This window comes from Schistocerca americana, chromosome 1, assembly GCF_021461395.2.
Source record: "Schistocerca americana isolate TAMUIC-IGC-003095 chromosome 1, iqSchAmer2.1, whole genome shotgun sequence".
Taxonomy (NCBI): Eukaryota; Metazoa; Arthropoda; class Insecta; order Orthoptera; family Acrididae; genus Schistocerca; species Schistocerca americana.
The window spans coordinates 1,016,032,776-1,016,046,702 of NC_060119.1; the positions used below are offsets into that span (position 1 = coordinate 1,016,032,776).

Below are 13,927 nucleotides of genomic sequence, written 5' to 3' on the forward strand. Positions count from 1 at the left end.
CGTTCTCATTTTGTATTGCTGTCTGTGGATAGTTTTGGTGTAATGGATGATTCAGAAATTGGGGCTCATACGGAGGCATACAGAGTCGTTTTTCCCTCGCTCTATTTGCGAATGGAACAGGAGAGGAAATGACAAGTAGTAGTACAGGGTACCCTCCGCCACGCACCGTACAGTGGCCTGCGGAGTATCTATGAAGATGTAGATGTAGGTACTACGATTATGTCGTGTGGTTTAACCGTTCAAATTTGTGTTAGATGTCAGGATGCCTTCTACCGAAGATCGAGAGCAAAAATTCCTTTGAGGAGGAAGATGTGAGTAAGCGTAACCCTTGTAGCCATTAATTTGGTTGTCTGACAATTGTATTTCCAGTAGTTCATCGACCGAAAAATCCATGAAGGATGCGACTAGGGCCAGTGTCTGTACGTTGTAGGCATGGTCTGACGCATACATCGTACGCCACTCGCTTTGAGAAGGGCTAGAATGTTTACAGCTGCACTACGGGAAGAGGAACAGATGATGTATCGGACGCACCCAAAAAAAATGATGGAATATTCAATATGTAACACAAATCTTTCCTAGCCATATGACCAAACTGTCGTGTTTGTATACTTTTATTTTTAAGAAACAAAACTGCCAAACCTTACAGTAAACTCCGTTCTGAATAAAATACAGGCTGCGGATCCACTTTACAAGAAGCTAATTACTTCGCAGTTCCGACATCTGAGGTTCACATTTGTGAACAAATAAGCACTTTTCTCATCAGATTCTTCGAATTTCATGTTTCTTTTTAATTAGGTAATTTTCATGTACATTCAGATCTTTTATCCGCAAGGAGCCTTATTGTGTGTGGTGAAGGATCAAATCATTTCACATCGTTTTGCTTTCATCATTTACATCGTATGCTCCATCGTAAGAACGAAACTGCCGTTTATTCAGCTATGAATGTCGTAAACAAATTACCACTTCGCGAATTTCAAATACGCGAACATAAAGCAGAAACTACCTGCAGTGTGTGACAGAATACACTGAATGAGTTGTGCGTCACCGCCATAAGAAGAATTCGATGTTGCGTCCCACTACTCACAAAGCGGTCTTTCAGCCACCATCAAATAGTTTAATTTCACTGGATGAATGAACAAGTCTTGACGGTGTATTTCATTTTTCAGCCCTGACGGCTTTCATCTCGAATGTGTCAGAGGGATAAAGCCTTTCCAGTACCCCTACTAAGGGCAACTTCCGATGTAGGCATCGATCGACACCATTCCATTAATCACTCTTTCGAAAAATGGTCTTTCAACTTGTGACGGTCGCAATCAATTCAAAGCGCTTTGAGGTCAGTATATCTTGAGTGACTTACGAGGTCAGTGCACCATAAGGTCAGTCCACAGGTTTCGCTTCTAGCAAAATTTGTGTCTTATATTCCTATTATGGGTTCTGCATTTGTCAGAATCACGTCTTGAGCAATCACGGGGCGCATTGCCTAAAAATATTAGCAGCAGAAGGAAACTGTTAACGTTGGATCGGTAGGACAACCGATGAGCTACCTTAAAAAAAATTGGCTCCGATTTTGACACGCATATTACTAATGCGCATGGGTCAAAATTTTTTATGCTGACGAGCCCATTTAGAACTGCGCTAAATATATAGAAACGGTGGTTGCCTACCTCTGTGTTCGTATTTCTTTCGTTATTTTACTATGGGTTTTCTCCTCTGTTCAGCCTAAGTTGTCCAGGGCCCCTACATTTGCATTTTTTCTTTTCTTTTACGCTATCTTGCATTGTTGAGCTTTAATTCGAAAAAAAATACTGTCTTGAAAAGAAGTTATAAGATCAATATGAACGAAAGTAAGACGTAGATAATGGAATATTCTAGAATTTATTCAGAAGATACTGAGTTAATTATATTACGTAATGAGTCATTAAAATTAGTCGATCAACTTTTTCTATTTGGACAGCAAACTAACTGAAACTGACGATGGCCGATGTAGAGAGGAAATAAAATGCAGGCTGTCAATAGCAAGAGAGGCGTTTTTTGAAGAAGAGAAATTTGTTAACATCGATTATAAATTTGTGTGTTACGCAGTCTTTTTCGGAAGCTGTTTGTACGGAATTTAGAATTGTACAGAAATGCAACTTGGGCGATAAACAGATTCCTGATTCTTTGCAAACTATCGTAGTGTGCTGCACGCCATATACTCTGGTCTTAAAATGTACAGCTACGGAGAAAAACTGATGCTGTTTGTAAACCTAGCTAGTAAAATCTAGTTGATCTTATAGCTGAGGCTCCTAAAATTTATTTTGGCCAGTGTAAAGGTGAATTAGTTCTATTTAACCTTCTAAATTGGAATAATATTGCGTATATCTATAACTGTAGCTAGATTCTACAGAAGATTCTATTACCTATAATAACTTTTAAATTTCGTAGGTATTCTAAGCTGATGTAAATTATTGCTAAGACTTTCACCGGAAAACAAGTGTATCGCGAAACTATCATTAGCATTCCTGAAACAGATACCTGCTGCAACTGTCTGCATTATAATTGCGCTCATAATTCTTATTTTCTTGTAACCAGTACAAGATCTCAGAATAGATTCACCCCCAAAAAATATATTGCCTGAAATAATGAATGTCAATACGAAAGAAACGTTAACTCATTAATTCCAACCTTCTCAGATTTCATTGTATTCTTGTGATGAAACTATAGCAGGTATTACTTTTTGAGTACGGGAGGTAGGGAAGGGGGAGTGGTCATCAGTCTGCATACCTCTGGTTTTCTTTTCAGGCAGCTAATTACACTCTGAAGACTTAGCGCTCTAATTTGGGTCATCAGTCCACTTTAAGAAATAGAAGTAAGGACAGAAGCCACTTGGCGCAGTTGTATTGTGAAACACACAGGACGTGTCGAACTGTTCATTGACAACTCCTTTAATTAGTTCAAGAAGTAACCAACTGATAATTTCTTGAAATTTTAATTGATCAAGTGAAGCAACAGTAGACTGGAAAACTCAGTAACCTACACAAGTACTGCATATCGCGCACTAGACTTTATGCAACGTGTGAAATTCATCAAGTTGTTAAAAATTCCTGAGAATTCCTAAAACTATAGCTGAACCTATAGGCAAGGCCATTATTTGAATCTTCCAAGAGGGTACGTCGTCATGCATAAAACAGAAATAGTGAGATGGCTGTACTGTTGAGCCATGTTTTTTTTCTTCGCGCGAACGAGTGAAGTCTTCGAGTAATGGACTACCTGTTTTCTAATTATGGAATCACTGTAAAATAAACGTGACTCAACATCACAATTGTTATATCAGGCATGTGTGTTCTACAGCTGCCCCTAAACGCTTGGATGGATTTCAACCAAACTTGCTACACATGTTATTTACTATTCGCAGAGAAGCGTTACATTAGGAAAAACCACCGACCTTCCTTTGGACTGGGGATAAAAACGGGTGACATAAAAGCATAACTCAGGAATGTCTCGAGCAATTTCAAGGACATTTCGTGTGTACGTCAATCATTATTTGTGTTACTTGTGTAAAAATAGTGTGTGGGTAAAATACATCTACCTACCACTCCTACGGGTGGATGTGGAAATAAGAAGCCGTGACACGTAAAACTATTCGACAACGAGCGATATTAGGATCAAATCCATAGTATTTGGGGTCTGTAGCCTCATTGGTGACAGTCCTGATAACGTTTCGCCTGTAGGTGTCTGTTTTCGAGGTAAGCGGTGGAGGGGACGTGGGTGGAAAGACAATGAAATAACAGACCACCTCTGTCTGAGCAATTTCTTCCAAACTGGGCACAGGTTTCACATTCAACCTGTAAAAGAATTACTGTGGTACTTAGACTCCAATCTAGCACCCTAAAAAACTTGGCGTTTAAGTGACTCATTTTTTGTATAAAGTACTGAATGGTTGCATCCTTGATCTAGAGGCAGCGTCTTTGATTAATCAAAACGTCCTCGGTCCCCGGCTCGAAACCCGCCACCCTTAATTTCTGATTAATAATCAGCATTGGCGGCCGAAGACGTCCGGCATTAGAAGTCATCCTCATTCTCCCAACGGCCTTGTTAGAGAGGGCAGACGAACTGACAGAGGTTCAGGGCACTCTCTGGGGTGGGAAACAGCCCCTGAAGTCGGAAGAATCAGCTATGATCAATGGCATTAGGATGCAGAAGGCAATGGAAACCACTGCATTAAAGACACGTAACGTGTATCCACAGGACATGTGGCCTGTAATTGAAGAAGTGTCATGACGATCTCTCCATTGGCAAAAGATTCCGGAATAGTCCCCCATTCGGATCTCCGGGAGGGGACTGCCAAGGGGGAGGTTACCATGAGAAAACGACTGAATAATCAACGAAAGGATAACGTTCTACGAGTGGGGTGTGGAATGTCAGATGCTTGAATGTGGTAGGGAAGCTAGAAACTCTGAAAAGGGAAATGCAAATGCTGATCTAGATATAGTAGAGGTCAGTGAGGTAAAATAGAAAGAAAACAAGGATTTCTCGTCAGATGAGAATAGGGAAATACTAACAGCAGCATAAAATTGTATAATAGGAGTAGAATTCGTTATGAATAGGAAGACAGGGCAGAGAGTGCGTTACTCTGAACAGTTCAGTGACAGAGTTGTTCTTATCATAATCGACAGCATACCAACAACGATAGTTCAGGTATACCTGCCGACGTCGCAAGCTGAAGATGAAGAAGTAAAGAAAGTATATGAGACTACTGAAAGGGTAATGCAGTACATAAACGGAGATGAAAATCTGATAGTCATGGGGAACTGGAATGCAGTTGTAGGGGAAGGAGTAGAAGAAAAGGTTACAGGAGAATATGGGCTTGGGACAAGGAATGAGAGAAGACAAAGATTAATTGAATTCGGTAATAAATTTCAGCTTGTAATAGCAAATACCCTGTTCAAAAATCACAAGAGGAGGAGGTATACATGGGAAAGGCCGGGTGATACGGGAAGATTTCAGATAGATTACATCACGGTCAGACAGAGATTCCGAAATCGGATACTGGACTGTAAGGCGCATACAGGAGGAGATATAGACTCTGATCACAATGTAGTAGTGATGAAGAGTAGGCTGAAGTTTAAGACATTAATCAGTAAGGATCAATGTGCAAAGAAGTGGGATACGGAAGTACTAAGAAATGTCGAGATACTCTTGACGTTCTCTAAGGCCATAGACACAGCAATTGGAATAGCTCACTAGGAAGTACAGTTGAAGAGGAGTGGACATCTCTGAAAAGGGCCATCTCAGAAGTTGAAAGGAAAAACGTAGGTACAAAGATGGTAATGGCGAAGAAAACATGGGTAAGAGAAGAAATACTTCAGTAGATCGACAAAAGATGAAAGTAAAAAAATGTTCTGGGAAACTCAGGAATACAGAAATACAAGTCGCTGAGGAAAGAAATAAATTGGAAGTGCACGGAAGCTAAGACAAAATGGCCCCATAAAAAATGTGAAGACATAGAAAAAGAAATGATTGTCGGAAGTACAGACTCAGCAAACAGGAAAGTCAAAACAACCTACGGTGACATTAAAAGCAAGGGTGGTAACATTAAGAGTGCAACGGGAATTCACTGTAAAATGCAGAGGAGAGAGCGGATAGGTGGAAAGAATACATTGAATGCCTCTATGAGGGGGAAGATTTGTCTGACATGATAGAAGAAGAAACAGGAGTCGATTTAGAAGAGATAGGGGATCTAGTATTAGAATCAGAATAAAAGAGCTTTGGAGGACTTTAATATCAAATAAGGAAGAAGGGATGGTTAACATTCCGTCAGAAATTCTAAAAGCACTGGGGAAAGTGACCACAAAAACACTATTCATGTTGGTGTGTAGAATGTATAAGTCTGGCGACATACCATATGACTTTCACAAAAATATCATCCACACAATTCCGAAGACTGCGGGATCTGCCAAGTCCGAGAATTACGCGCAATCAGCTTAACAGCTCATGCATCCAAGTTGCTGACAAGGATAATATGGAGAAGAATGGGAAAGAAAATTTAGAAAAGGTAAAAGCACGATAGAGGCAATTCTGACGTTGCGGTTGACAGTGGGAGCAAGATTAAAGGAAAATCAAGACACGTTCATAGGATTTATCGAGCTGGAAAAAGCGTTCGACAATGTCAAATGCTGCAAGATGTTCGAAATTCTGAGAAAAACTGGGGTAAGCAATAGGGAGAGACGGGTAATATACAATATGTACAAGAGCCAAGCGGGAACAATAAGAGTGGACGACCAAGAACGAAGTGTTCAGATTAAAAAGGGTGTAAGACAGGGATGTAGTCTTTCGCCCCTACTGTTCAATCGAAGAACCAATGATGGAAATAGAAGAAAGGTTCAGGTGTGGAATTAAAATTCAAGGTGAAAGGATATCAGTGATATGATTCGCTGATGACAGTGCTATCCTAAGTGAAATTGAAGAAGAATTACATGATCTTCCGAATGGAATGAACAATCTAATGAGTACAGAATGTGGATTGAGAGTAAATCGAAGAAAGACGAAAGTAATAAGAAGTAGCACAAATGAGAACAGCGAGAAACTTAACATCATGATTGATGGTCACGAGGTAGATGAAGTTAATGAATTGTACTACCTAGGCAGCAAAATAATCAATGTTGGGCGGAGTAAGGAGAACATCAAAAACAGACTAGCAATAGCAAAAAGGGCGTTCCTGGGCAAGAAAAATCTATTAGTATCTAACATAGGCCTCAATTTAAGAAAGAAATTTCTGATAATGTACGCTTAGAGCACAGCATTGTATGGTAATGAAACTTGGACTCTGAGAAAACCGGAAGGGAAGAGAATCGAAGCATCCGTGATGTGGTGCTGCAGACGAATGTTGAAAATTAGGTGGACTGATAAGGAATGAGGAGGTTCTGCGTAGAATCGGAGAGGTAAGGAATATGTGGAAAACACTGATAAGGAGAAGGGACCGGATGATAAGACATTTGTTAAGATATGATGGAATGACTTCCATGGTACTAGAGGGAGCTGTAGAGGATAAAACTGTACAGGAAGACAGAGATTGGAATACATCCAGCAAATAATTGAGGACGTAGGTTGCAAGTGCTGCTCTGAGATGGAGTGGTCGTCGGCACAAGACAGGAATTCATGGCGGGTCGCCACTGATGCGTGGAAAAACTGCCGCATTGTGCATGACTTAAATTTATTACTTCTTTGCAGCTATCTCTCTACTCACAACATATTTCACTTGTTCATTAGAAGAGCTGTGTTTCAAAATAGGGAAGATGAACAAGTGCTCATAGCTCTTAAGGTATGCATTTCAGAGCACATGTTTACTGGATATTTTGTTGTTGTTTTGGTCCATACTATCACTTCTCAAAATATGGAAAGCAAAGAGCTTGCACTAGAAGAGGTTTCCTTCACAGTATTGAAGTTCAAGAACTGCTCATAGCTCTTAAGATATGCGTTTCAGAGCTCATCTTAGTTGACTTTTCCGTTTAGAATGATCATTCCTGTCACACCCCTGAATACTGACCATCACTTCTGAAACGCTGGATCTACCCCCAAAATTATAACATTGTAGGAAACGTGCTCGTAGTTCAGGAGATACTCCCTAAACTTCATCTGCGTGAAAATCAAACTGCAAGGAGAAAGTCTATAGATATAAAAAAGCACTCCGTCTTCAGGCCACGAGTGGCCTACCGGGATCATCCGACCGCCGTGTCATCCTTAGTGGAGGATGCGGATAGGAGGGCGTGGGGTCAGCACACCGCTCTCCCATTCGTTATGATGGTTTTCTTGACCGAAGCCGCTACTATTCGGTCGAGAAGTTCCTCAATTGGCATCACGAGTCTGAGTGCACCCCGAAAAATGGCAACAGCGCATGGCGGCCTGGATGGTGACCCATCCAAGCGCCGACCGCGCCCGACAGTGCTTAACTTCGATCTAGATATATAAGAGAAATATATGTAAAATTACATGTGAAATATATTAAATATATGTTAAATATATTTGAGATGGACATACGTGAGCAAAGGCATGTATAAAACGATTTCAATCAAATTTGGTATACATTTTTCTTATGATCTCGAGAAAAATACTGTGTAAGAACCACCATCCTCCTACTGGGATGGGGGTGAGACGTGGAGAGAGGATATGGACAAATAGAGTGCTGATGGAGGAGATGGACAAAGATAGGAAGAGAGAAGGAACTGGAAAGAGATAGGAAGAGGGGAGAGATGAACAGAGAGAGGACAGAGGAGGAGATGGACAGAGAAAGGGAAGAGAAGCAGATAGACAGTGGCAGTGGTGCGGGGGAGGGGGAAGGGGCAGGGAGAGGGGGGAAGGGAAGATGGTTAGGGTGGTGGGGAGTGGAGGAGTTGGACAGAGAAATGAATGAGAAGGAGATGGACAAACAGAGGACGGAAGAGATGAATAGCGAGATAAGGAGGAAGAGCTGGACAGAGAGAGGGGGAGGAGATGAATAAAGAGAGGGGAGAAGTAGACGGAATTAGAGTGGAGGTGGGGACAAGGAGGAGAGGGACAGAGGAGGAGGGAACAGATGGCCGGAATGGCAGGTACAAATGGCCAGAGAGATGGTGAGGAGCAGATGGTCAGAGCGAGAGGTAGGAAGAGATAGAGAAAAAGGGGAAAGAGGAGATGGACTAATAGAAGACCGGAATAATTGGGTACCGGGCAAAACCGGATTCTCAGCTAGTATAAAATAAAGAAGTTTGTACAGTGCAACGGCGGAAATATCATTCAAGCAGAAAGAAATGTGAAACTTCCTGGCAGATTAAAACTGTGTGCCGGACCGAGACTCGAACTCGGGACCTTTGCCTTTCGCGGGCAAGTGCTCTTCCATCTGAGTTACCCAAGCACGCCCCGTCCTCACAGTTTTACTTCTGCCAGTACCTCGTCTCCTACCTTCCAAACTTTACAGAAGCTCTCCTGCGAACCTTGCAGAACTAGCACTCCTGAAAGACAGGGCATTGCGGAGACATGGCTTAGCCACAGCCTGGGGGATGTTTCCTGAATGAGATTTTCACTGGTAGAAGTAAAGCTGTGAGGACGGGGCGTGAGTCGTGCTTGGGTAACTCAGATGGTAGAGTACTTGCCCGCGATAGGCAAAGGTCCCGAGTTCGAGTCTCGGTCGGGCACACAGTTTTAATCTGCCAGGAAGTTTCATATCAGCGCACACTCCGCTGCAGAGTGAAAATCTCATTCTGGAGAGAGAAAGGTGTTTATAGGGACGCGCTTGTAAGCTACTGTGAGCGGCCCCCTGGGTGTGACGGTGGTAGTGACGTCGTCGCTGTGGTTGCAGCGGCCGGCGGCGGCGGACGCGGAGGAGTGCCCGGACTCGGCGACATGCCCGGCGTGCCGGGTCACCATCCACCGGCTGCGGCCGGACGCGGGGCCCTGCCCCTTCTGCGGACGGCCCTACCCGCACCCCCAGCAGCCGGCCGTGGGCGGCGGGGGCGGAGGCAGAGCCAGGGGGCAGCGCGCCGCCTCGGACCCGGGGCCGCCCGCGCTGCGACTCCCCGCCATCGTGAGTACAACTGGGCTCTCTTCTTCCCTCACATTCTCATGTTCGAGATTATTTATTTATTTATTTATCGTATGGCTTTACCAGTGCAAGTGCGGTACTGACATCGTAAATTTACATCTACATCTACATCTACATCTACATCATTACTCTGCAATTCACATTTAAGTGCTTGGCAGAGGGTTCATCGAACCACAATCATACTATCTCTCTACCATTCCACTCCCGAACAGCGCGCGGGGAAAACGAACACCTAAACCTTTCTGTTCGAGCTCTGATTTCTCTTATTTTATTTTGATGATCATTCCTACCTATGTAGGTTGGGCTCAACAAAATATTTTCGCATTCGGAAGAGAAAGTTGGTGTCTGAAATTTCGTAAATAGATCTCGCCGCGACGAAAAACGTCGTTGCTTTAATGACTTCCATCCCAACTTGCGTATCAGATCTGCCACACTCTCTCCCCTATTGCGTGATAATACAAAACGAGCTGCCCTTTTTTGCACCCTTTAGATGTCCTCCGTCCATCCCACCTGGTAAGGATCCAACACCGCGCAACAATATTCTAACAGAGGACGAACGAGTGTATTGTAAGCTGTCTCTTTAGTGGACTTGCATCTTCTAAGTGTCCTGACAGTGAAACGCAACCTTTGGCTCGCCTTCCCCACAATATTATCTATGTGGTCTTTCCAACTGAAGTTTTTCGTAATTTCAACACCCAGGTACTTAGTTGAATTGACAACCTTGAGAATAGTACTATTTATCGAGTAATCGAATTCCAACGGATTTCTTTTGGAACTCATGTGGATAACCTCACACTTTTCGTTATTTAGCGTCAACTGCCACCTGCCACACCATATAGTAATCTTTTCTAAACCGCTTTGCAACTGATACTGGTCTTCGGATGACCTTACTAGACGGTAAATTACAGCATCATCTGCGAACAACCTAAGAGAACTGCTCAGATTGTCACCCAGTTCATTTATATAGATCAGGAACAGCAGAGGTCCCAGGACGCTTCCCTGGGCAACACCTGATATCACTTCAGTTTTACTCGATGATTTGCCGTCTGTTACTACGAACTGCGACCTTCCTGACAGGAAATCACGACTCCAGTCGCACAATTGAAACGATACCCCATAGGCCCGCAGCTTGATTAGAAGTCGCTTGTGAGGAACGGTGTCAAAAGCTTTCCAGAAATCCAGAAATACGGAATCAACTTGAGATCCCCTGTCGATAGCGGCCATTACTTCGTGCGAATAAAGATCTAGCTGCGTTGCACAAGAACAATGTTTCCTGAAACCATGCTGATTACGTATGAATAGGTCGTTCCCTTCGAGGTGATTCATAATGTTTGAATACAGTATATGCTCCAAAACCCCACTGCAAACCGACGTCAATGATATAGGTCTGTAGTTCGATGGATTACTCCTAATACCCTTCTTAAACACTCGTCCGACCTGCGCAATTTTCCAATCTGCAGGTACAGATCTATCGGTGAGCGAGCGGTTCTATATAAATACAAATATACAGGGTGAGCAAAAAGTCAGTATAAATTTGAAAACTTAATAAACCACGGAATAATGTAGATAGAGAGGTAACAATTGACACACATGCTTGGAATGACATGAGGTTGTATTAGAACAAAAAAAAAACAAAGTTCACAAAATGTCCGACAGATGGCGCTGGATAGCAAAACTGCTAACGTGACGGGTGAGAGGTACGCCGATATGTTACAGAATCGCATCATCCCCAGCCTGGCTGATAAACACCTGCTGGAACGTACGATGTTTATGCAGGATGGGGCTCCACCCCATATTGCTAGACGCGTGAAAGATCTCTTGCGCGCGTCGTTTGGTGATGATCGTGTGCTCAGCCGCCACTTTCGTCATGCTTAGCCTCCCAGGTCCCCATACCTCAGTCCGTGCGATTATTGGCTTTGGGGTTACCTGAAGTCGCAAGTGTATCGTGATCGACCGACATCTCTACGGAGGCTGAAAGACAACATCCGACGTCAATGCCTCACCATAAGTCCGGACATGCTTTACAGTGCTGTTCACAACATTAGTCCTCCACTAGAGCTATTGTTGACGAATGATGGTGGACATATTGAGCATTTCCTGTAAGGAACATCATCTTTGCTTTGTCTTACTTCGTTATGCTAATTATTGCTATTCTGATCGGATGAAGCGCTATCTGTCGGACATTTTTTGAACGTTTGTATTTTTTTGGTTCTAATAAAACCCTATGTCATTCCAAGCATGTGTGTCAATTGGTACCTCTCTATCTACATTATTCCGCGATTTATTCAGTTTACAAATTTATACTGACTTTTTGATCACCCGGTACATATGCACACATACATATTAATATGAACAGAACAAACACCAGTCATTATTAAATCTGAGCAAAGTTGAAATATAATCACAGCTACAAACCGTCAAAAAGTTATGTCCAAATGTGACAGCCATTTAATGGCAGCAGGGCTGGCTTCCACGAAGTCTCTCCAGTCACCACAGAATCTTCGCAGTGGGCAATCTTGCACTAGATGTTGTAATGTTTGTTCATCAGTTTCACAGTCACACATTGGGTTATCATTGGCACCCCATTTGTACAGCATGGATTTAGTTCTCGCGTGTCCGGTTCTCACACGATTAAGCTGGCATCATATTTTACGAGGAAGCTGCATTCCTGGGAGTTGTTGGCTGGGGTCCTCTATATTGTGTCGGTTAATGTCACTATTGTTCCACTTGGTTTTCCAGGATTTGTGGCAGTCATAGGTATTTCCTTGGGCAAGTGTTCTGTCTTCCCATATTGGCGCTCTTGATTTAAGGCGATATCGTCAGCGGTAATCTAGAACTTGGTGTATCGTTAGTACTCTTACCTTATCTGCAAGATTTATTTTTTGCCATTCCTGAATTGTTGCCTGCTGTCTACGGATTTCAGGCAGAGTGATGTTTGAGAGGACATGAAGCCATTCTACAGGTGTTGACTTTAGTGTCCCTATTATTGCCCTCATGGCTTCGCTATGCAACAGCTCTTGAACCGGCCACACAGTCTGTGTAGCCTGCTCACCAAGAGCTGTTGCATAGCGATTTGATTCACGGATACAGTTATATGGCTCCTTCCGTGTATAGCGATTTTACGACTATGACGTGTGGGACCTGAAGATGGCATCAATGTAATGCCGAAACTGGTGGCATATAAGAATTTCATAAAATGAATTTCTACAATACATACGGCTGTTAGTAAATCATTGTATCATGAAAGACCTTCGCAGAGTCCAGACCTGAATCCTATAGAACAACTTTGAGATGTTTTGGAACTCCGACTTCGTGCCAGGCCTCACCGACCGACATCGATACCTCTCCTCAGTGCACCGCTCCGTGAAGAATGGGCTGCCATTCGCCAAGAAACCTTCTAGCACCTGATTGAGCGTATGCCTGCGAGAGTGAAAGCTGTCATCAAGGTAAAGGGTGGGCCATCACAGTATTGAATTCCAGCATTACCGATAGAGGGCGCCACGAACTTGTAAGTCATTTTCAGCTAATTGTCCGGATACTTTTGATCACATAGTGTATGTATATATGTTGTGTGTATGTGTGTTCGACATCTCCTCCTAAACCATTGGAGCGATTTCAACCAAACGTGGTACACGTATCACTTACTGCTTGGGATATGAACCACCCACCTATCAAAGGGAATGAAAGTTTAGTCATCTAACAATTCAGAATGCGGGCACTTAGAGAGTAGCAACAGACTTTACACATAATTTCTAACCTTCACGAAACTTTTTCTCACTGACGACCCGCACACAATGATGAGAGGAAAAAAGTTTATCGTATACTACATTTTCGCTGTTCATGCAGTAAAGCAGCCACATGAAGCATCTTCCCGTATACGTCAGTCTGGTTAAAACAATGCAATCTCATTCGGTTTGTCGAATACTGTTTTGCTTATACACACATACAAAGAACAATACAAAAAGACAAAGTTACTCTGTGGGTCTTCTGACTTTTCCTGTCCATCTGTTCAGTACATGGCCATCGGTTTTGCAGCAGGATAGTGCTTCCTGTGACGCACATCACTTCCTTCAGGCAACTGCTCGACACTGTCTGGTGATGGCTGCTGGTTTATTGCTTGCCGGCATCAATAGCGGCAACTGCTACTTGGCAGCAGTAATCATCAGCTGTCACTTGTTTACCTCCTCTAGGTAATATTTTGGGATTTACAAAACTTAATCCTACTGCTGCACTGTTCATTTTTCACTACCAGTCAGTGCATAGTATTTCATGTTCGCACCATCAACAGAACAGGCTCTGCTAACGGTATACTGCGCCTTCCACGTCGCTGGCAACGGTTTGTACACAACGCTGGTGACTACTTTGAAGGAG

General features: G+C 43.0%; 1 protein-coding gene across 1 annotated transcript in view; it reads left to right on the forward strand.

The window, feature by feature from the left end:
• The first annotated feature begins 254 nt into the window (after positions 1-254).
• LOC124596014 (probable E3 ubiquitin-protein ligase HECTD2) overlaps positions 255-13,927 on the forward strand; it is a 381,240-nt gene continuing 367,567 nt past the window's right edge. The window contains exons 1-2 of the mRNA XM_047134973.1: positions 255-311; positions 9,314-9,538. Coding sequence (XP_046990929.1) covers positions 255-311; positions 9,314-9,538 — 282 coding nt within the window. The remainder of the gene's footprint in view (positions 312-9,313; positions 9,539-13,927) is intronic.